The following is a 23,937-nucleotide window of genomic DNA, read 5'->3' as shown; positions in this document are numbered from 1 at the left end:
TTAATGATTAATGTTAGGCCACTACAGGTTAGGGAGATTTTAAGGCACAACAGATAAAGACCAATAGTCTTTAAACTTCTTTGAAGATGTCAAAGTGCAGGGGTGGGGATAATAATCTGTTTACACCAGCCCTCCTTTGATCCTGATGCACACTGAAGTTGGAATACTGATGGTCTAGAAGATTCATGACTAGCTCTAAACTAGTTCTTCCTTAGTTTGATTTTCTGGAAGAGTTTTGTTTTACACCCTCATGAGCTTGTAAATATCTCAGTCTGTTAAGCCTGAGATATTTATTTTTGTAGGTTCTGCTTGAGTTGTTAACTAACTCGGAAATTCTACTGAAATGTTCTATTCAGAAGATGGAAGGGCTGAAGAAAAGATTACAAGTTGGAAAGAGGTGAGGCCAACAGCAGATGAGCTAGTCTAAAGAAATTACTTGCCAAATAGGAGCTGAGGAGACTGGCAGTGCAATTTGGTTTTATTAACACATTTGGTCTGAGTAACTCATCTCCGTTTCCTAATGGCCAGGTAGGACACGAACAAGGCTCCAACGATTAAGATTCCAGATAGGCCAGGCACCCACAGAACTTGAGAGTTTACAGGAGACCCTGCAGGATGGAAACGTAGGTTAGTATGCTGAAGCCAAGTGATGTTATATCCTAATAAAGACTGCTAGTCTTGAGCTATAGGGGAAAAAACCTAGGTAATTCCTTTTGAGGTTCACATTGACCAAACCAGTAAGGAATTAAGAAGTAGGGATGCACAAGTAGCTTTGGTTTGACCAGTAGTTCAGATATGATTCTCCTTCTCCTTCCACTCACTTGAGTATTTGTGGAGCTTTTCTGAAGAGTCTTGAACGGCTTGGAGTAGAATCAAGGGACCCTTGCTAGAAATGCTAGCAGTGTTGTTCTGAAAATGGATGTCAGAGCTTCTTCTTCCTGTTGGAGAGATGAGTTAAGGATTTGTTAGTTTTGTACATGTGAGTGGTTGTCGAGTCTAAAACAGGGCTAGGTCCCCATTAAGTTTTTCTCCAAGAAAAACTCTAATGTGTTAGACACAAAGTCTCAGACTTGCTCATTTGTATTAACACCAGCAGTTTCAGAGAAATTATGATTTTAGACTATCTCCAAACTGTCATCCTTCCTAAGTGCAGGTACTTGAATAATAATGTCTTAATACTGAGACCCTAGGATATAAAGGTACTTGGTAACAGTAACAGCAAAGCTCTGTTTGAATCCTATTTCTATTGCTAATTGTAGGGTCTCTGTACTTCTCAAAATTTTAGATATCTGAGTATATACATCATTGCAGTTTGAAGGTGAGTATTTAGTTTACTAAATGATAGCTCTGAAAAGTAGTGTGAGGTTTTCTTTTCTACCAGAACAGGCTTAAACCTTCAGGGGTCATGCTGTGCTGTGCTTAGTCGCTCAGTCGTGTCCAACTCTTTGTGACCCCATGGACTGTAGTCCACCTGGCTCCTGTGTCCATGGGGATTCTCCAGGCTAGAACACTGGAGTGGTTTGCTAAGACCTCCTCCATGGGATCTTCCCAAGCCACCAATCAAGAGTCATGACTCCCAATTAATTCAGGAGCCAGGTAATGTTTTGGGATCAGGTGGAATATGACTGTATGAGCACTGGGCCTGACCAATCAACACATACTAAGTCTGCAATCCTATGCCATCTATAAGTCTTGAAGCCATGTTGCCAGACCTGCCATCAAGTATAAAAGTCTACATTTATATCTGATACAGCAGAAGTGTTTTACTAGATTATAGGCTGTGAACCTACTTGACTCCCTGCTAAGTAAAAATTTATATGGAGAAAAACTAAGGCTGAAAGTTATTTTAGGATTAATAGCTTATATTTATATTTAGAAGGCCTGGAATTCTGGGAGACTAGTTGTATTTCTGTTCTATTGCATCATGAAAGTACTTAAAGAAGCCTCATTAGTTAGATGAATCTTCAGTTTGATTCACGTGCCATAGACTAAAGGTTAGCACTGGACTCCAAATAACACTTCAATCTGGCCTTTGGCATAGACAGGTTGGATACTCACGTCTGGCAGGACAAGGTGTCACACAGGATGGTGTCCTGGCAGGCTGGCAGACTGATGCACTGCAGTGCAGATACACCTGGGAGCCAAAAGAATTGGGATCATGGTCTAGCACATCCTAAGTCTTCAAACCTGCTTTATCTGCCCCAGGAAGAAGTCAAAGAATTATCAGAAAATCTTGATAAACCAAACTGACATCAGAGAAGCACTAAGATACCAGACTCTAGTTGCCCCATGTCACACATGCCACAGGCATCCCTTGATTGCTCTGAGGCAGTACGAAAAGCCAATGTTACAGGGCCACCTCAGCTGAAAAGTGGTACCATGTGGAAACATTTGAGTTGGCGGTGTTTAGAGCCCAGCTGAAGAGCACAGGGGGCAGCATCATACCGGTCCTTTGAGGGCCTGCTTTGCCACCAAGTCCACAAAACTGAAGGTGGAAATGCTGAAGCGCTGGTAGTGAGAAGGAAACAGCAGGTCTGAGGCTTCCCAGACAGGGATCAGTTTTGTCTGATAGTTGTCTCCAGTGTAGGGGCACCTAGGCAAGGATATCCAGCAGTCAAGATGGGCTTCTTGGAGGGACTGCAACACAGGTGCAGGAAAGACACTCACCCATTCACCAGCAAGGGCCACTGGGGCTGGAGCAGGGCATCTGTGCTGGGTGTCGCCCAACACTGGTCCAGGCGCAGCTCGAGACTGGGGTCTGTTCTCTGATGGATGGAGACTTCCACGTAGATGGGGTCCCGAAGCAACTTCACCACTGGGTAGTCACTAGCTGTGTAGTAGGAGCGATAGCGTTTATCTGCAACAGGCCAAAACAAGTTGAAGCAGTAAAGAGCTTGGAACCTCTCGGTGGCTTGGGATAGACCATCACCCACATAAATGCCTTTGGAAGGAATAAGATCTTGTTACCAAGTTAGGGTCTTAACTCCCAGAAAAGGACTTAGACTAGAGGCCAGACAGTCTACCCAAAAGGGTCTTACCTTTGGCAATCTTAAGTTCCAGAGTGAGGTTTCCAGGCTGTGTCTCAGGAAGGGGTGGTGGGAGAGTAAGAACCTGGACATTAACTGGGAGAGCACTGCTACTTACAGAGTAGCTACAACTGACTTGGAGCCTGCAGAAAAATAAAGATTTTTATCTACTATCTTCAGTGGGTAGACCATGTCACCTGTTTAAGTTTTGAGGAATCATTTTAAGTATCAGGTGTTAGAACAAGTTTATAGACAAGTGGGGTCTGGTTCTGGCCTTGTGAAAGCTATCACTGGGGAGACCGATAGGTAAACAAGATCAAAGGTAAACAAGATGAATGTTAGAGAGTTTGATATAACACTGAGCCACCAGGGAAGCACAGACTATTATATATTGAATTGACAAACAACGTCCTACTGTATAGGACAGGAGTCCACTCAATATCCTGTCATAAACCATAATGGAAATGTGAAAAAGATGTGTAACTGAGTCACTTTGTACAGCAGAAATTAACACATTATAAGTCAACTATACTTCCAATAGATTTTAAAAGACAGGTATGGTTCTATGATAAACAGGTGTGTTCTCTGGAGGCAGTAGTCAGGAAAGATGTTGCAGGTAATTTGATAAGGGAAAATGAAAAGCAGTAACTGAGAGGTAGAGAAGAGAAAAGTATGGAAGCAAGAAGTCTGGGGTCCACTGAATACTCTATGGAAGCACAATCTGAGGTTAGGGAACAGTTAGGGAAGGATTGAGAACATTGGGAAAGTTTTGGCTGGAGAAGTAGTAGCAGTTTCATACAGGACCTGCAAGTTATGTTCATAATATAAAAGTTTAAGCTCTGGAAGACAAACAGAAAACTTTTAGTATACTAGCTAAAGTTTCTAAAAAGATTCATTTTACTACAGCTTAGATACTGGAGGTAGAAGGAAGAGGCTAGAGTGAGAAACAAAGACCCAGTGAAACGAAATTGAAGTCAGGTTGAGTCTGAGACTTAGATCAAGTTGGTGGTACTAATGCAGGGTTACTAGATCAAATAATGGTCTGAGATTGGATCGTCAAAGCAATAGAGATTCTGCCATCATGAGGAGATGGTCGTTTATGGTCATTTCTGAATGTTTTCTCTAGAACTCCTGTTATGGAAGGAAATTCAGGCATTCTGGTCAAGCAAGGTCAGGTTAACTAAGACCTTTACCTGAAGATACTGTCTCGAGTAATAGAACCACGGCTCCAAGTTCTCACATCCCGAGCAGCAACCAGCTCATTTACATATACTGCCTGCTTTCCAGTGATCTGCAATGGCAGGTAAAGAATTATTGTCACTCCTGCAAGCAAGATGCTGCTTCACTCAATTTTGCTTTGATCCAACACTCAGAAAGGATGCCCATTGACTAGCAGGGAAATTATCACTTCACCTTTCAGGGCAAAGGAACAGGAAGGGGCTTTGAGTACTCTAATGAGGAAGCCAAAAATACTACCAATTTCAGCTGATTTCCCTGGTCCTTTCCCAGGGCAGTGTGGTGGAAGGAACCACCCCACTATTTGTTCTTCTACAGCTTGGTAAGTGGGGCTAGCCCCTCACCAGAAGGCAGGTGGGATGACTTAGCCAAGTGCCCAGCAGAGGTTTCTGCTTTCTCAGTAATGAAGGCCCCTCTGTCCGAGAGACCATCCTACATGACAAGCAGTAGTCAGGTATATTCTTCATGGCTAAGCTAGTCCAGTTGTCCGCCCATCACTAGGGCATTCCTGACCAAGTTAAACAGAGCCCAAGGTCAGCCCTTCTCACCTGTTTTGTAGTACCACAGGTAGTAAATGGAAACCAGAACAGAACAAAAGCGTGTGTTGCCATCACAGGTTTACATTCACTGTCATTCCTGAAGGCCAAGTGCACAGAATTCAAGAGCAGTGGGGGTGAAGTCACATTCCGGGACACAGCAATAGAGAAGTGGCCATCTTGGGTACAGCGTGAGGTCACTGAAACACCAGAGCAACTGTGCTGAAGGCAGGTCACCTTGAGTAGCCAGACACCATTGATCCAGCTAGACAAGAATCTAAAAATTATACTTTCATTATTTTAAATTCCCCACCCCCTTCTCCCCCGCTAGAAAAGCGGGCATTCCAGCTAATGACCTTGAGGCAGGTTCAGCCATGTAGAGTTTAACTGGGGCTTTGGATGAGAACTTGGGTTTGAATCTTGCCTCCACTACTTAGTTTATTTAACCTCCTTGTATCAGCTTCACCTGTAGAATGAAGATAGCCATACCTGCTGTTTCACTCATCAGCTAGGATTAAGAGCTTAGAATTGTGTAGCATCTTGTTTCATGAGGGTCATTTTTAAATGAGAAAGACTTGGAGCATGATTTGGGACAGTGTTCTTTTGAAATAAGGCTCATCTTCTGAAATAAAGCTCTTTATACACAATCAGCCACCAGATTGGCTATTTCTTGAAACTGGTTAAGTTTCTACCAATTAGCATCCTGCCCATAGACTTAGCTTCCTGAGTTCATTGAATGTTATTTGCTTTCTGTTGGATTCTAGGAGAATACACAATGGAAGACTGTAGAAAGCTGTGTCACTGAAGGTCAAGTGTTCTAGGAGGTACTAGTTATACATTAACCTTTGGTCATCTTTCAGTATTTGCCTTCTGGATGGGGGGTGAAGGAGATAACCCTCCTTTGAGTTAGTTAATGGTAACTGCAGGCACTCCTCAGTTGATTTCAAAGATATAGTGACTCACCTGTGTTTCCGTAGTAACAGGAAATGACCTCTTCAGAGTTGTAGCAGCAGCCTAGCTGTTTGCAGTCTCCTTGAGTGATGGGTGAATGAGCACATGGCAGTCTGTCCCAGACTGGGACAGAGTCACAAAGGCCAGCATTTGGGACATCTATGATAGATATTGAAGAGTAACTCAAACTAGGTAACAAAGTCTAGTCTTTAAGAAGAGATCTTTTCATTACAAAACATTAAGTTCCCATAGATATCTATGTGATTGAAGAGATATTTACATACTAGAAATTAAGTCTGGATTATAAAGTTCACGATTTGGTTACCTTATAGGAGTGCCCTGAAATGAGGACTCTTTGGAAGAGGAAATACGAACAAGATTGGTAGAAGCAGTGAGACTTAATTAAAGAATTCTTCCTTCTGTTCTTTAAAAAGGTACTTAATCTTAGTGTACCCTAAATTACCATCATTTTGAAATGCAGTTCAGTAAGCGGGGAGTGGGGCCTATGATTATGTATTTTATCAGTACTACTCCACTGGGCTATTACATAACAAGGCAGATGTGAAGAATTGTAAGTTCAACTCTTGAGACCTCTCTGGGAGTCCAGTGGTTAAGACTCTGTGCTTCCACTGCAGAGGTTTTGGGTTTGATCCCTGGTTGGGACCTAAGATCCCACATGCTGCACAGTATGGTTAAAAGTTTAAAAACAGAAGTTTGACTTGGTATGACTGAGGTAGGGCTCTTGGAGGGCAAGGCAAGATTCACTGGAGTTGAGGTAGCATTGTACCTTCCTGTTAATAACCCAGCTCAATACCAAGTTAAGCAGTCGAGCAGCCCCAGCTGAAGGGACTGAGCCCTATTCTCAATGCAGTCTGCTTCTTGAAGGCATTTGCTGAGTATCCTTGATAACTTCAGCTTTCTTCCTTCCTGACTCTTCAAGAGGGAGGATCTCTGGTCCTGGGATAACTCTTGGTTGAATCTCAGCTCTGCCACCTACCAGTGAGGGGTGCTTGGAAAGCTCCCTGCTGGGGCTAGCAATTGCGCTGGGTTAGGATTACAGGTAACATGTGAAGTACCCCTCACAGTTCCTGAGACCCGAGTAATTGCTCAGGTGGTGGTTATCCTAGGGTAGCCTGTGAAGAAGAGTTGGAACAGAGTTCTCAACGGGTGCCCGGTATCACTGCACAAAATGGGTAGAAGATACCCAAGGACACACTTCGGGCAGCTCCACACTACCCAGAACCCGGAAGATCTTCCAGCCCTTACCTGGGAGATCCATAGGACACTTGAAAAGCTTTGTCTCCATAACTGATGATCCAGGTCCACTCGCACCTGCTCTTTGAATTCCAACGGGCATGATGTAGTAGGAGTCCTGGAAAGACAGGCCCAAGGAGTCAGCCTCGGTGGTGGCACAGGCATCTCAGCCTTCCTAAGGACAGGTCATACTTACCCACTCAGTGACATAGCAGCTACTGTAGGAGGCTTCTACCACCGGGGAGCTGCCAGGGCCCTCACTGACCCAGGTGCCACAGTCAGAGTCATTCTGCAGGCTGTGTAGCAGCCCACGGTTATCTAGGAGTGGGGATAGGGGAGAAAACACATATGGTCAGTCATCCCCGTCACCAGTGCTGGGAAGGGACAGCCAGCTTTGCCTTAGACTCAAGAGCAGCTGCCAAGAAAGGAGAAACAAGAGGGGAACCAGGTTTAGAGGTGAAGCTATACTTTAGATTACTCCTATAGAGAAGCAGCAGAGTTTAGCAAAGGTGGGGAGGTATTCGGACAGAAAGCAGAGGCCAGTTTTATATAATAGAGGAGACATGCCATTGCCTAGCTCAGCCTTCAAACTTACCCCATGCTACTAGTGCAGGAGGAGTCTCCATCTCCTGGCTGAGAAGGTTTACGGTGAACTGAAAGCTCCTTAGCCCACAGCGTAGTTCACCAGGATACTCAGGTACCTTGGACTCATGATGGCTATTCAGACCAAGAGACAATGGAAAACAGAGCCAGACAAATTGCTGCTGCAACAGCAGCAACAGCAGCAGCAGCCGCCGCCACATGGTGCTAAGAGCTTTACTGACTGCTCTTCTGGTCCTGCACATCCTCTCCCAAGAGCCTGTGCGCCCGATGCCCCTTAAATAGAGAGAAAGGTGGTTTCAGGTGCACGTCTGTGTAGTATGCAGGTGGGACTCATTTGGATAGGGTGATTCCTCCAGCATCATTCACTTTAGGCCACAGTCTGCAGCTGCACCACTTTAATATTGAAATCAGGCAGTTTTCAGAGCCCAGGAACAATGTGGTGCTTTTTAGCTAAAATAGGTTTCCTCACAGTTGCTCAGTGTAGCACACAGGCTACACTGTGTGCTTATTGACCTTCCTTTAGAATCTTGCATATTTGGGTATAAATCCTAGCTCTGCTACTTATGAGTTGTATGAACTGGTAAGTCACTACCTCTCAGAAACTCAGTCTTCTCATCAGTAAATCGGGAATATCTCCCAGCAGGAGAGGGCGTCACAGGTGTTGCAGTGATAAAGGATTCACCTACCAATGCAGGAGACACAGAAAATGCAGAAGTAGATAAAAACAATTAAAAAGTGACTGTATGGCAACTTTAGAGTATGGAACAATTCATACCGTTATTGTTAAGTAATACTTAAGCCTTAGAGCTCTCATGAAAAGTATAGTGAATATAGACAAAATATTGTATTATAATCAACACACTTTCTAAGAGACCAGAATTAAATTGTTCTAATCACTGAAAAGAAAGGGTAATTATGCAACATGATGAAAGTGCTAATTATTGCCACAATGGTAAACACATCAATATGTAAATGTATCAAATTAATTACATGCACCATAAATTTACACAGTGCTAGAGAAGGAAATGACAACCCACTCCAGTAATCTTGCCTGGGAAATCCCATGCACAGAGGAGCCTGGTGAGCTACAGTCCATTCAGTCTCAAAGGGTCGGACAGAACTAAGCACTCACATCATACCATACATATGTCAAATGCTGCTGCTAAGTCGCTTCAGTCATGCCCGACTCTGTGCGACCCCATAGACGGCAGCCCACCAGGCTCCCTGTCCCTGGGATTCTCCAGGCAAGAACATTGGAGTGGGTTGCCATTTCCTTCTCCAGTGCATGAAAGGGAAAAGTGAAAGTGAAGTCACTCAGTCGTGTCCGGCTCTCCGTGACCCCATGGACTGCAGCCTTCCAGGCTCCTCCGTCCATGGGAGTTTCCAGGCAAGAGTACTGGAGTGGGGTGCCATTGCCTTCATATGTCAAATATATTTCAATAAAAAATAATATATCTTTATTTAGAAAATGAAAAAAGTGAAAAAATAAATAAAAATCATTTGAACTCCCAAACTTAATAACAAGGAGTTGAAAGTATTTGAAGGGCAACTACCTGCATATCTTTTGACTGAGGGCACCCAGCGCACAGTAATGGGTTGGGACCATCCTCAAGCAGGCAGCTGGCCAGACTCCACATGCACCTGGGTTTGTTCTTTATTGTGGACTGAAAGTTCAAATAGGTGATGAGTGAATGAATAGACTTTAGTTAGAGCTATCAGATTTAGCAATAAATATACAGTATGCTTAATAACGGAGAAGGCAACAGCAACCCACTCCAGTACTCTTGCCTGGAAACTCCCACGGACGGAGGAGCCTGGTGGGCTGCAGTCCATGGGATCGCTAGGAGTCGGACATGACTGAGTGACTTCACTTTCACTTTTCCCTTTCATGCACTGGAGAAGGAAATGGCAACCCACTCCAGTGTTCTTGCCTGGAGAATCCCAGAGACAGGGAGCCTGGTGGGCTGCCGTCTATGGGGTCGCACAGAGTCGGACACGACTGAAGAGATTTAGCAGCAGCAGCAGCAGCATGCTTAATAAATATGAATTTTCAATAAACAGTGAATAATTTTATAATATGTATAACCACTGCACAGACATACTTATATTAAAAACTGTTATTTATCTGAAATTCAAATTTAACTGGGAATTCTGTATTTTATCTGGTATTGCTTTTATGAAGTTCAATATTCTTGCTGTATTTTTATCTTCCTTGCTATTGGGATATTTAAGTTACCCTTTCTAGGAGAAGGAAGGTGGTTGATTGACATGTGACTTTCAGAACACACAGGAGGTTTGTCATAGCCACTTTACCCAAGTGGGTCCTTTACCTGCACTCCTACCAACTATCAGAGAATGAAGCCTTTGCACCTGGAAGATGTGTATGACAGACATGTGCTGCCAATTTCTGAGGGAATGATGCCTTGGAAACCTAAGGAGAGAATTCAGTGACAATTGCTCATTAGTGAAAACAAGTTGGTACTTATTTCATCTTAGGCTATAAAGCAAGTCTCTACTCCATAAGGAAAGGATAACAGTATATCCATGAGAAACTTCATATTTAGTTCTGTTAACAGATCAGAAGAAATAAGTTAAACTGGAGAAAAAGCAACCAGTGTTAAGGAGCTACTTTTTCAGAGCTACTTAAAATAGTCCATATTGGTTTAATTTTCTACAATTGTGACTGCCCTACACAATCTTCCTCAAGTCCCCTGAACGGACTCTCACAGGCTTATTTCTTTGATCTACTTGCCTTCCCATTTTAGCAGAGCTCATCCACTCCCATGCTTTTAACTGATAAATCACAAATCTGGTATCTCCAATTCAGATATTCAGCTAATAAATGTGAGGAGAACCTACTATGTGTGAGCAAAATGCTTAAAATAAACTATTGAGCAAAATATGCATGATTTGGGCCCTGATTTTGACAACAGTCTTTTGAGGAGACAGGTAATCAAGTTCTCAAAATATGATAGATAAAAATTACAATAAGAGCAGTGAATAAAAAATAGAGAGGGCTATGAGATTGGCCAAGAATAACTAAAAGAAGTGTAGTGTGGCTGGAGTGGGGAGAGAAAAGAAAAGGATGCTGCAAACATGAGTCTGGGCCAGATCACATGGAGCCTCCTACAACAAATACATCAAAGTATTTCATTTCTTATCAGGAGAGCAATGAAACCCATTACAAGGTTTTACTAGAGAATGAAATATACAAATTTGCCTTTTGAAGAGCTTACTTTGGTTGTAGTGTGAAGAACAGATTAAAGATCAATACTGGACATGGCAGGGTCAGTTAAAGCTTTAGCAGTAGCCCAGGTAAGATGAGATGGTAGTTTGGTCTAGGATGGTAGTGGTTGAGACAAGAGAAGCGACAATATGACATTAGGTGAGAAGTAAGTGGCAAGATTGGTGATGTGAAGGGGGTGGGGTTAATGGCATCAGGATTGGCTCTTAGGTTTCTGGTGTCAACAGTCTGATGGTGTGGATGTCATTCACTGAGATAGGGAAGACCAGAGGAAACACAGGTTTAAGGGTGTGAGGGGAGATCTTGAGTTCGGTTTGGGACATGCTCTATTTAATGTGTCTTCAGAGCTTCATGTCCTGATGCTGTCTTGATGCTGAATAGGCAGTTGGATGTACTGGGATTGGAACTCAAAGAAAAGCTCTGGGTTACATATTTAGATTGGAACATCTGGATGGTGTTTGATGCCATGAGTTGTCTGAATAAAGAGAACAGTAAAACTAGAGGGAAGCACCTATAATTTAATTCCTGAGGAGTCAAGCCTCCTTATTTAAAATGGTAGGCAGAGAAGGATGAATTAACCAAGGAGACCGGAGAGTGGACAGAGGAAACCAGTGGTGTGCAGTGCATGAGAGCCAATAGAAGAGAACATTTTAAGAAGGTCAGCAGAGTTTTTTGAAAGATTAAAGTGAGATGAAGTCTGAAAAATTCCCATTGGATTCTTTGTCATCACAGACACTGACAACCTCCATTGAGCTGATTTGATAGAGAAAGTGATGAAAGCCAGACTGAAGAGAGTTGAGATTGGGGAGATGAGAACATAAAGATACTGAACTGAGACAATACAATTATTTTGCCATTTTTGTCTCAATGAGAGGACAAAGAGCAGTAGCTGGGAGAATAAGTAGTAAAGGTAGAAGGAAATTTATTTTAGGATGAAGGAGACTTCAGACTGTCTAAAAACTGATGGAGTAAAATCATTAACTAGACAGAGAAGAAGAAATACAGGAAAAGAAGAGGTCACTGGTAGTATAAGAATCCTGCAAAGGCAGGAGAAATTACATAAATTCTCAGGGTTAAACAAAATTACAGGCTCATTACATAAGTTGAGGGACTGATCTTAAATAAAAGAAGGAACATTTCCTCCATGGTAACAGGAAGAAACAGACATGTTTTTCCTCCAAGAAGCTTGTAGGTTTGATATCACAAAGTTGAGATCTGCTGAACTCTATCCTTGGGAGATAGGTGGGAAGGCTGTGTATCTACTTGAGAGGAAGAGGAATTGGATAGTACTGATTTCTAAGTGAATTGATTGGGCAGTGCTGGTTCCCAAGTGAATGCCACTAGTGTTTCCCATATGCATCTAATCAGAATGGTAAATCAGAACCCACTCTGAATTAGAGCTCTTTTGTTGGATGATCAGGACAGAGACAGCACAAAATTCTTCTTTTGAAAATCTTTCTGACCCTAATAGATGCCATTAGTGTTTAATTGCTCCCAATATTTTTTAGCCTATAATAATTTATTTCTGTAAGCAATTCATCTAATACAAAAAAGCCAGAATTCCTTTCAAGTGTAATTAATTTTATCACAGAGCTAAAACATTAGATTTGAAGTTATTTACAATATGCAGTGTTATGATAGTCTAAAAAAAGACTTACTTGCTTCATTTTTATGCTTAAAGATGATTAGTACTTATTATCAACAATAAAAACTCTTTTCTGAAACCACTGAATTGGAATTAACTTTACAATGACATATGTGATGTTAAGAATATGAATGATCAATGTTTAATGAACAAAAGATAACTCATTTTGAGTTTTTCATTAAAATTATGTTTTTCTTTTAAAAGTACAAGAAAAAGTAATCATAAATACCAATGCTTAAGAGAAAAGTAAAAGCTCCTCACTGAATAAGAAAAAACTATCTCAGCAATGTTAGCTTTTCTCGCGCTCTGAATTAAAGCAGGAATTATATCAGCATGTTTTTCATCCTCATTTAACAATTTGCCATTCATGCAGAATATGTATATATATTAATGTATATCATATATGTATAATGTATATATAGTGGTGCTGGAGAAGACTCTTGAGAGTCCCTTGAACAGCAAAGAGATCAACCCAGTCAGTCCTAAAGGAAACCAACCCTAAATATTCACTGGAAGGACTAGTGCTGAGGCTGAAGCTTCAGCTGCCTGATGTGAAGAGCTGACTCATTGGAAAAGACTGTGATGCTGGGAAAATTGAGGGCAGGAGGAGGGAGAGGCAATAGAGGATGAGATGGATGGATACCATCACCAACCTAATGGACATCAGTTTGAGCAAACTCCAGGAAACAGTGAAGGACAGGGAAGCCTGGTGTGTTACAGTTTATGGGGTCACAGAGAGACAGACACAACATTAGCTACTGAACAACATTCAAACTATTATGCTCACATTCAGAATGGGCTCAGAATATGAAAAATGATCTACCACTTGTAACTGTGTACTAGTTTCTAGACCACGTGCTAAGTGATTTTTATATTTGATCTCATTTAATTATTCTGATAACACTATGAAGGAATTATCTCCACTTCACAGATGATAGATAACAAAGTATTTACTATAAAATACCTCACAGGGTTATTTTATTTTGCAGAGAAAAATGATTGTTTACCTGTATCTACATGGTTCTGAAGCTCCAATACTTTGTATTGGCTACATGATGCAAAGAGCTTGCTCATTAGAAAAGACCCTGATGCTGGGAAAGATTGAAGGCAGGAGGAGAAGGGGATGACAAAGGATGAGATGGTTGGATGACATCACTGACTAGATGGACATGAACTGAGCACACTCTGGGAGTTGGTGATGGACAGGGAAGCCTGGAATGCTGCAGTCCATGGGGTCACAGAGTTGGACACGAATGAACTGAAGTGATACGGTTTTGAAAAAACAGATAGTAATTATTAATTCACTGGGGGAAATCTGACATCTCACATTAACTTTTTTGGGTTTAAGAGTTAAAAACTGATTTCCAAAAGGTTAACTGATGATAACCTTGGCCCATATACACTTGCTCAGTTAGCCTTTGTAAGTTTCTGTCAGATGGCAGTAGGTTCCACTGGCCATCAGTGGAGGTAGGTGTGGAAGAAAGCAGTTTTGGACCTTGAATGTAGGGATCCAGAGGGCAATGAGCATGTATCTGTAGACTTTCAGAGAAGTGGACCAAAGCATCTGCTTCACCACCCTGTCTTAGCTTAGCCCTGGAGGTAGACAACCCTCGCCCAAATTCTCAGTGCTTCTGTTTCATTCCACACTTTCCTGTTTATTTAATTTCACTGGCTTTTAGTCAGAAATTGACTGTGTAAAATATTTGGAATAGAAAGTAAAGTGAAACACTGAAAATCCAAGGCAACAGGATATAAACAGTGAACACAATATCCTTGGCCAGTGACTTCCTGTTTCCTCTGTTTCCTTAGCAGTGCTGTGGATTCTCAGCACACTTTGAGAGACCTGAGTGAGCCCTGCCTGTGGTCTGAGAACCTTATAGGACTCACAGTCCTCTATTTGCAGAATCCTTGTTATCAAGGAAATGGAAACTGGGCCAAAAATAGAAATGATGCCCATTTGCAAAGTCCTAAAGGAAACAGAGAAACTGGAAAACAATGGACAAGCCACTCTCATGGGCTCTTTTTTCTCAGATAAACATGCCTTAATTTAAGAATCATCCTTGTTATAATATTAATTCCTTCTATTCAATTTTCAAATTTACATAAACATTACTTAAAACTGATTAGGCAAATCTTAGAAGAAACAATTATTTTCCATTTAATTAAACAGCAAAAATGCCAGGCTAATTATTAAACAAATTAATGGAAATGTCAGAGGATTTATATTGCAAATTTAATCGATTTGAATGTCTCCTCTCTAAGAGCTCATTGCTGGGAAGATTTTGTACAACATCCATAAAATGTTTTCCTTTGGAGAAATGCTGTCCTTTCCTATCTGTGGAATCTTGTTTCAAATCTGGTGGGAGGTCCCAGGGAAGCAAGAGTTACAGAGAGACTGTCCATTTTCTTATTTTCCAGCTTGCTGGGGAATGTTGGCAAGTGATCTTGTTAACAGAGGATAAATCCAAGCCATTTTGAGCAGGCAAACAAAGAAGAAAACCGGGATTAAAAAGAGAAAGAATGCAAAAAGGAACAAGGCACTTCACATGGGCATGTGAAGTGCTGTGTTTTTTACTGATGTCAACAGCTTACAATTCTCCCTCAGTGTTGGAAAGTGAATTTCCAGTGACTACTTTGAAATGACCCAGAAAACGTTTTTCACCACCAGAAAGTCTAATTTTTATTATGTCAGTATCATAAGAAAAGATAGACAATACTATGAACAACACACCAACGCACAAATGACTACTTCTTCGATTGTGGAGTACATACTTAAATCTAAAATGCATACTGAATCCATGAAGCCACTTGAGAACATCAGGGAGACTGCATGCCAGGCTAACCATACCTCCAAGCAATGGTGATTCAGTTCTTCAAAATGGAATTGATCCGATCATTATGCTGCTAGCAATTTTGTGGCAATGTCAAGGCTAGCAATAGAAAAGCAAACACTCACACACACAAATAAAACAAAATAGTATTTGTTACTTAACAAATAAGTAATGGTTACTTACATAAAATGTAGTTGGCTGGGGCTGAGGAGTGTTGTGGGACTTCTCAGACCTTGAAGACATTTCAGGGAGCAGAGAGTGCAGTTGTTGAGAACTGCTATCTGTCCCCATACAGGCAAATCCTGTTCCAATGGCAGAACTGGTGGGAGATGTGGTGAGACGCACATGTGCCCAAGTTCTACAGTGAGACAGCTAGGGTTGAGTCCCCTAACAAATTCTATGACCTTGGACAACTCCTTAACCTGAGTCTCAGTTTTCTCCTCTTTAAAATGGAGATAACAGTACACAGTTGAAAGGTTGTAAATAGCTGTGAAAAGACTGGAAGCAAAAAGCAAAGGAGAAAAGGAAAGATAAACCCATTTGAATGCAGAGTTCCAAAGAATAGCAAAGAGAGATAAGAAAGCCTTCCTCAGCTATCAATGCAAAAGAAATAGAGGAAAACAATAGAATGGGAAAGACCAGAGATCTCTTCAAGAAAATTAGAGATACCAAGGTAATATTTCAGGCAAAGGTGGACTCAATAAAGGACAGAAATGGTAGAGACCTAACCGAAGCAGAAGATATTAAGAAGAGGTGGCAAGAACATACAGAAGAACTGTACAAAGAAGATCTTCATGACCCAGATAATCACGATAGTGTGATCACTCACCTAGAGCCAGACATCCTGGAATGTGAAGTCAAGTGGGCCTTAGAAGGATCACTAGGAACAAAGCTAGTGGAGGTGATGGAATTTCAGTTGAGCTATTTCAAATCCTGAAAGATGACTCTGTGAAAGTGCTGCACTCGATATGCCAGCAAATCTGGAAAACTCAGCAGTGGCCACAGGACTGGAAAAGGTCAGTTTTCATCCCAATCCCAAAGAAAGGCATGTCAAACAATGCTCAAACTACTGCACAATTGGAATCATCTCACACACTAGTAAAGTAATGCTCAAAATTCTCCAAGCCAGCTTCAGCAATATGTGAACCGTGGACTTCCAGATGTTCAAGCTGGTTTTAGAAAAGGCAGAGGAACCAGAGATCAAATTGCCAACATCCATTAGATCATTGAAAAAGCAAGAGAGTTCCAGAAAAACATCTATTTCTGCTTTATTGACTATGCCAAAGCCTTTGACTGTGTGGATCACAATAAACTGTGCAAAATTATTCAAGAGATGGGAATACCAGACCACCTGACCTGCCTCTTGAGAAACCTGTATGCAGGTCAGGAAGCAACAGTTAGAACTGGACATGGAACAACAGACTGGTTCCAAATAGGAAAAGGAGTACATCAAGGCTGTATATTGTCACCCTACTTATTTAACTTATATGCAGAGTACATCATGAGAAATGCTGGGCTGGAGGAAGCACAAGCTGGAATCAAGATTGCTGGGAGAAATATCAATAACCTCAGATATGCAGATGACACCACCCTTATGGCAGACAATGAAGAAGAACTAAAGAGCCTCTTGATGAAAGTGAAAGAGGAGAGTGAAAAAGTTGGCTTAGAGCTCAACATTCAGAAAACTAAGATCATGGTATCCAGTCCCATCACTTCATGGCAGATAGATGGGGAAACAGTAGAAACAGTGAGAGACTTTATTTTTGGGGGCTCCAAAATCACTGTAGGTGGTGATTGCAGCAATGAAATTAAAAGACGCTTACTCCTTGGAAAGCAAGTTATGACCAACCTAGACAGCATATTAAAAAGCAGAGACATTACTTTGCCAACAAACGTCTGTGTAGTCAAGGCTATGGTTTTTCCAGTGGTCATGTATGGATGTTAGAGTTGGACTATAAAAAAAGCTGAGCATGGAAGAATTGATGCTTTTGAACTGTGGTGTTGGAGAAGACTACTGAGAGTCCCTTGGACCTCAAGGAGATCCAACTAGTCCATCCTAAAGGAGATCAGTCCTGGATGTTCTTTGGAAGGACTGATGTTGAAGCTGAAACTCCAATACTTTGGCCACCTGATGCAAAGAGCTGACTCTTTGGAAAAGACCCTGATACCGAGAAAGATTGAGGGCAGGAGGAGAAGGGGACAACAGAGGATGAGATGGCTGGATGACATCACCGACTTGATGGACATGGGTTTGGGTGGACTCAGGGAGTTGGTGATGGACAGGGAGGCCTGGCATGCTGCAGTTCACAGGGTCGTAAAGAGTCGGACACAACTGAGTGACTGAACTGAACTGATGAAAGGATGTATGCCTAAACACCCAGAACACTGTTACTGATAATGATATGATATGAATTGTTATACTGTAATCATTTCATCTTTTCATCTGATGATCGGCTAGAGCCACTTTCCATGTGAGTGCCAAAGAACAAGAGTGGGTAATATTAATAAGGCAGCTCATTCCAGATAATGAGTGTGTGAATAGCAAATCACTGCAGTCTAGTATTTTTGCTGCAAGTGTCTAGACAAATATCATAAAGCACTACCATAAAGCTGGTTGTAATTTCCATAGGAATACTATTATAATTTAATTCCATGAATGTGAATTGAGTACCTTTATGTCACAGGCATTGTGCCAAGGGCTGGCAAGGAACAAGGAGGAATAAGTTGTTGCTTTTCTACCCCAGTTCACACCCCTTGCTCCTAGGTTCACTATCCAATGAAAAGTGCAGGCTCAGAAAATAGTAACCTTTATATAAGTAGAATTCTTGTCACTGAGATCAAAGGCCCATAGATGGTTCTAGAGTCAGTCTGCCTGAGTTTGGATACCAGCTCTGTTTATTAAGATATGCATCTTCTACATTTCTGCATCTTGATATCCTCAGTAGAGTTGGGATTAATAAAACCTTCATCATGAAGGATACTGGAAGGATTAAAAGAGGTGATCAATCACTGTAGTATTTAGCATTAGGGCTTGTCACATAGCAAGCCCCCAACATGTTAGACTTAACCATTTCAATTCAGTTGGAGCACAGAGAAGATACCATTATGATGGAAGGGAGAGGGAAGGTTTTTAAATATGGATATGGTAGAATTTTCTTTGTTTATTATTATTTTATTGAAGGATAATTGCTTTATAGAATTTTGTTGTTTTCTGTCAAACCTCAACCGGAGAAGGCAATGGCACCCCACTCCAGTACTCTTGCCTGGGAAACCCCATGGACGGAGGAGCCTGGTAGGCTACAGCCCATGGGGTCGCGAAGAGTCAGACACGACTGAGCGACTTCACTTTCACTTTTCACTTTCATGCACTGGGGAAGGAAATGGCAACCCACTCCAGTGTTCTTGCCTGGAGAATCCCAGGGACAGGGAGCCTGGTGGGCTGCCGTCTATGGGGTCGCACAGAGTCGGACACGACTAAAGTGACTTAGCAGCAGCAGCAGCAGTCAAACCTCAACATGAATCAGCCATAGGTATACATATCTCCCCTCCTGTTTGAACCTCCCTCCCATCTGCTACCCCATCCCACACCCCTATATTGATACAGAGACCCTGTTTGAGTTTCCTGAGCCATACAGCAAATTCCCTTTAGCTATCTATTTTACATATGGTAACGTAAGTTTCCATGTTACTCTCTCCATACAGCTTACCCTCGCCTCCCTTCTCCCCATGCCCATAAGTCTGTTCTCTATGTCTGTTTCTCCATCGGTGCCCTATAAATAAATTCTTCAGTACCATTTTTCTATATTCTGTATGTTGTGCATTAGAATATGATATTTATCTTTCTCTTTCTGACTCACTTCAGTCTGTAAAACAGGTTCTAGGTTCATCCACCTCATCAGAACTGACTCAAATGTGTTCCTTTTAATGGATGAGTAATATTGCATTGTGTATATGTACCACACTTCTTTATCCATTCACCTGTCGATGGACACCTAGGTAACTTCCATGTTCTAGCTATTATAAATAGTGCTGCAATGAACAATGGGATACATGTGATTTTTCAGTTTTGGTTTCCTCAGGGTATATGCCCAGGAGTGGGATTGCTGGGTCATATGGTGGTTTTATTCCTAGTTTTTTTTTTTAAGGAATTTCCATACTGTATTTCATAGGGGCTGTATCGGTTTACATTCCCACCAACAGTGCAAAAGCCTCCACACCCTCTCCAGCATTTATTGTTTGTAGACTTTTTGATGATGGCCATTCTGACGGGTGTGAGGTGATATCTCACTGTGGTTTTGATTTGCATTTCTCTAATAAAGAGCAATGTTGAGCATCTTTTCATGTGTTTGTTAGTCATCTATATTTCTTTGGAGAAATGTCAGTTTAGCTCATTTTCCCACTTTTTGATTGGGTTGTTTGTTCTTCTGGCATTGAGTTCTTTGAGTTACTTGTTATTTCGGAAATTAATCCTTTGTCAGTTGTTTCATTTGCTATTATTTTCTTCCACTCTGAGGGTCGTCTTTTCACCTTACTTAGTGATTCCTTTGCTGTGCAAAATCTTTTAAGTTTAATCAGGTCCCACTTGTTTACTTTTGTATTTATTTCCGTTACTCTAGGAAGGAGGTGGGTCATAGAGGATCTTGCTTTAATGTATGTCATCGAGTGTTCTGCCTATGTTTTCCTCTAAGAGTTTTATAGTTTCTGATCTTCCATTTAGGTCTTTAATCCATTTTGAGTTTATCTTTGTGTATGGTGTTAACAAGTGTTCTAATTTCATTCTTTTACATGTAGCTGTCCAGTTTTCCCAGCACCATTTATTGAAGATGCTGTCTTTGCCCCATTGTATTCTCTTGCCTCCTTTGTCAAAAATAAGGTACCAATAGGTGCATGGTTTTATCTCTGGGCTTTCTTTCTTGTTTCATTGGTCTGTATTTCTGTTTTTGTGCCAGTACCATACTGTCTTGATGAATGTAGCTTTGTAGTATAATCTGAAGTTGGAAAGGTTGACTTCTCCAGCTCCATTCTTCTTTCTCAAGACTGCTTTGGCTATTCAAGGTCTTTTGTGTTTCCATATGAATTGCAAAATTTTTGTTTTAGTTCTGTGAAAAATACCATTGGTAATTTGATAGGGATCACATTCAATCTGTAGATTGCATTTTGTAGTATAGTCATTTTCAAAATATTGACTCTTCCGAGCCACGAACATGGAATATCTCTCCATCTGTTTATGTCACCTTTGATTTATTTCACTAGTGTCTTATAATTTTCTGTGTACAGTTCTTTTGTCTCCTTAAGTAAGTTTATTCCCAGATATTTAATTCTTTTTGCTGCAAAGGTGAATGGGATTGATCCCTTAATTTCTCTTTCTGATTTTTCATTGTTAGTATATAGAAATGCAAGTGATTTCTGTGTATTGATTTTGTAGCCTGCAACTTTTCTAAATTCACTGATTAACTCTAGTAATTTTCTGATACTATCTTTAGGGTTTTCTATGTACAGTATCATGTCACCTGCAAACAGTGAGAGCTTTACCTCTTCTTTTCTGATATGGATTTCTTTTTCTTCTCTGAATGCTGTAGCTAGGACATCCAGAACTATGTTGAATAATAGTGGTGAAAGTGGACACCCTTGTCTTGTTCCTGATCTTAGGGGGAATGCTTTCAGTTTTTCACCTATTCATAATACACCTATTTCATAATTTTCACTGAGAATTATGTTTGCTGTAGGCTTATCATATATGGTCTTTACTATGTTTAGGTAGGTTTCACCTATACCCATTTTTTGAAGAGTTTCCATCATAAATCGTTGCTGAATTTTGTCAGAGGCTTTTTCTGCATCTATTGATATGATCATATGGCTTTTATCTTTCAATTTGTTAATATGGTGTATCACATTGATTAATTTGCATATATTGAAGAATCCTTGCATTCCTGGAATAAACCCAGGATCATGGTGTATGAGGTTTTTGAAGTGTTGCTGAATTCTGTTTGCTAAAATTTTGTTGAGGATTTTTGCACCTATGTTCTTCAGTGATATTGGCCTGTAGTTTTCTTTCTTTGTGTTGTCTTTGTCTGGTTTTGGTATCAGGGTGATGGTGGCCTCATAGAATGAGTTTGGAAGTGTTTCTACCTCTGCAATTTTTTGAAAGAGTTTCAGAAGGATAGGCATTAGCTCGTCACTAAATGTTTGATAGAATTCTCCTGTGAAGCCCTCTGGTCCTGGGCTTTTGTTTTTTAGGAGACTTTTGATCACAACTTCAATTTCAGTGCTTCTAATTGGGTTGTTCATAATTTCTATTTCTTCCTGGTTTGGTCTTGGCAGACTAAACTTTCCTATGAATATGTGCATTTCTTCCAGGTTATCCATTTTATTGCCATATAGTTGTTCATAATAATCTATTATAATCTTTTGTATTTTTGTAACCTCTCCTTTTTCATTTCTAATTTTGTTAATTTGATTCACCTCTCTTTTTTTCTTGATGAGTCTGGCTAAAGTCTTGTCAATTTTGTTTATCTTCTCAAAGGACCAGATTTTAGTTTTATTAATCTTTACTATTGTTTCCTTCATTTCTTTTTCATTTATTTCTGCTAATTTCTTTATGATTTATTTCCTTCTATTTATTTTTAGGTTTTTTTGTTATTTTTCCAGTTGTTTTAGGTGTAAAGTTAGGTTGTCTATTCACTGTTTTTCTTGTTTCTTGAGGTAAGATTGTATTGCTATAAACTTTCCTCTTAGGACTGCTTTGGCTGCATCCCATAGGTTTTGAGTTGCCTTGTTTTCATTGTCATTTGTTTCTAGAAATCTTTTGATTTCTCTTTTGGTTTCTTCAGCAACCTGTTGATTATTTAGAAATGTGTTGTTTTCCACGTGTTTGTGTTTCTTACAGTTTTTTTCTTGTAATTGATATACAGTCTTATAGCGTTGTGGTCAGAGAAGATGCTGGATACAATTTCAATTTTCTTAAATTTCTTGAGGCTTGATTTGTGACCCAAGATGTGGTCTATCCTGGAAAATGTTCCATGTGCACTTGAGAAGAAGGTGTATTCAGACTGCATTTGGGTGGAATGTCCTGAAGATATCAATGAGATCCATCTCATCTAATGTATCATTTAAGACTTGTGTTTCTTTATTAATTTTCTGTTTTGATGATCTGTCCATTGGTGTGAGTTGGGTGTTACTAAGTCTCCTACTATTATTGTGTTACTGTCAATTTATCCTTTTATGTCTGTTAATGTTTGTCTTATGTATTGAGGTTGTCGTACGTTGGGTGAATAGATATTTACAATTGTTAGGTCTTCCTCTTGGATTGATCCCTTGATCATTATGTAGTGTGCTTCCTTATCTCTTGTAATCTTCTTTATTTTAAGGTCTATTTTGTCAGATATGAGGATTGCTAATCTAGCTTTCTTTTGCTTCCCATTTGCAGGGAATATATTTTTCCATCCTCTCACTTTCAGTCTATATGTGTCTCTAGGTCTGAAGTGGGTTTCCTCTAGACAGCATATATATGGGCCTTGTTTTTGTAACCATTCAGCCAGTCTGTGTCTTTTGGTTGGAGCATTTAGTCCATTTACATTTAAAGTAATTATTGATATACATGTTCTTATTGACATTTTCTTAATTGTTTGGGGTTGATTTTGTAGATCTTTTTTCTTCTCTTGTGTTTCTTGACTATATAAATACTTTTTACATTTGTTGTAAAGCTGCTTTGGTGGTACTGAATTCTCTTAACTTTTGCTTTTTATCTCTGCATCAACTTTGAATGAGATCCTTGTTGGGGACAGTAATCTTGGCTGTAGATTTTTCCCTTTCAATACTTTAAAAATATATCCTGCCATTCCCTTCTGTCCTGCAGAGTTTCTGCTGAAAGATCAGCTGTTAAGCATATGGGGTTTCCCTTGTATGTCACTTGTTGCTTCTCCCTTGCTACTTTTAATATTCTTTATGTTTAGTCTTTGTTAGTTGATTAGTATGTGTCTTGGCATATTTCTCCTTGGGTTTATCCTGTATGGGAGTCTTTGTGCCTCTTGGACTTGATTGACTATTTCCTTTTCCATGTTGGGGAAATTTTCAACTATAATCTCTTCAAAAATTTTCTCATACCCTTTCTTTTTCTCTTCTTCTTCCTGGACCCCTATATTTCAAATGTTGGTGCATTTGATATTGTCCCAGATGTCTCTGAGACTATCTTCAGTTCTTTCCATTCTTTTTACTTTATTCTGCTCTTCAAAAGTTATTTCCACCATGTTATCTTTCAGCTCACTGATTCGTTCTGCTTCAGATATTCTGCTATTGATTCCTTCTAGAGTATATTTAATTTCAGTAACTGTGTTGTTTTTCTCTGTATATTTATTCTTTAATTCTTCTAGGTCTTTGTTTATTGATTCTTGCATTTTCTCCATTTTGTTTTAAGGTTTTTGATCATCTTTACTATCATCATTCTGAATTCTTTTTCAGGTAGTTTGCCTATTTCCTGTTCATTTATTTGGACTTCTATGTTTCTAATTTGTTCCTTCATTCGTGTAGTATTTCTCTGCCTTTTCATTATTTTTTGTTTTTAGCTTATTGTGTTTGAGGTCTCCTTTTCCCAGGTTTCAAGGTTGAATTCTTT

General features: G+C 40.3%; 1 protein-coding gene across 3 annotated transcripts in view; it reads right to left on the bottom strand.

Annotated features, from left to right (window-relative positions):
- Window positions 1-460: 460 nt before the first annotated feature.
- The window catches only part of ZP4 (zona pellucida glycoprotein 4), a 200,154-nt gene continuing 176,677 nt past the window's right edge, over window positions 461-23,937 (bottom strand). For 2 of the 3 annotated variants that reach the window (XM_081573905.1, XM_081573906.1), the window contains 12 exons: window positions 7,599-7,879; window positions 7,200-7,321; window positions 7,016-7,121; window positions 5,762-5,908; window positions 4,811-4,998; window positions 4,220-4,317; window positions 3,039-3,169; window positions 2,668-2,857; window positions 2,446-2,593; window positions 2,059-2,134; window positions 822-938; window positions 461-608 (listed from right to left, as the gene is read on the bottom strand). In XM_081573905.1, the coding sequence (XP_081430031.1) occupies window positions 505-608; window positions 822-938; window positions 2,059-2,134; window positions 2,446-2,593; window positions 2,668-2,857; window positions 3,039-3,169; window positions 4,220-4,317; window positions 4,811-4,998; window positions 5,762-5,908; window positions 7,016-7,121; window positions 7,200-7,321; window positions 7,599-7,879 (1,708 nt within the window). In that variant the 3' untranslated portion in view covers window positions 461-504. The remainder of the gene's footprint in view (window positions 609-821; window positions 939-2,058; window positions 2,135-2,445; window positions 2,594-2,667; window positions 2,858-3,038; window positions 3,170-4,219; window positions 4,318-4,810; window positions 4,999-5,761; window positions 5,909-7,015; window positions 7,122-7,199; window positions 7,322-7,598; window positions 7,880-23,937) is intronic. The other variant, XM_081573907.1, reaches the window with a different exon arrangement.

This window comes from Giraffa tippelskirchi, chromosome 2 (assembly GCF_054371585.1).
Source record: "Giraffa tippelskirchi isolate mGirTip1 chromosome 2, T2T-mGirTip1v1.2.pri, whole genome shotgun sequence".
NCBI lineage: Eukaryota > Metazoa > Chordata > Mammalia > Artiodactyla > Giraffidae > Giraffa > Giraffa tippelskirchi.
The sequence above is the reverse complement of the archived record's forward strand: the minus strand, read 5'-3'. Positions and strand labels throughout refer to the sequence as shown.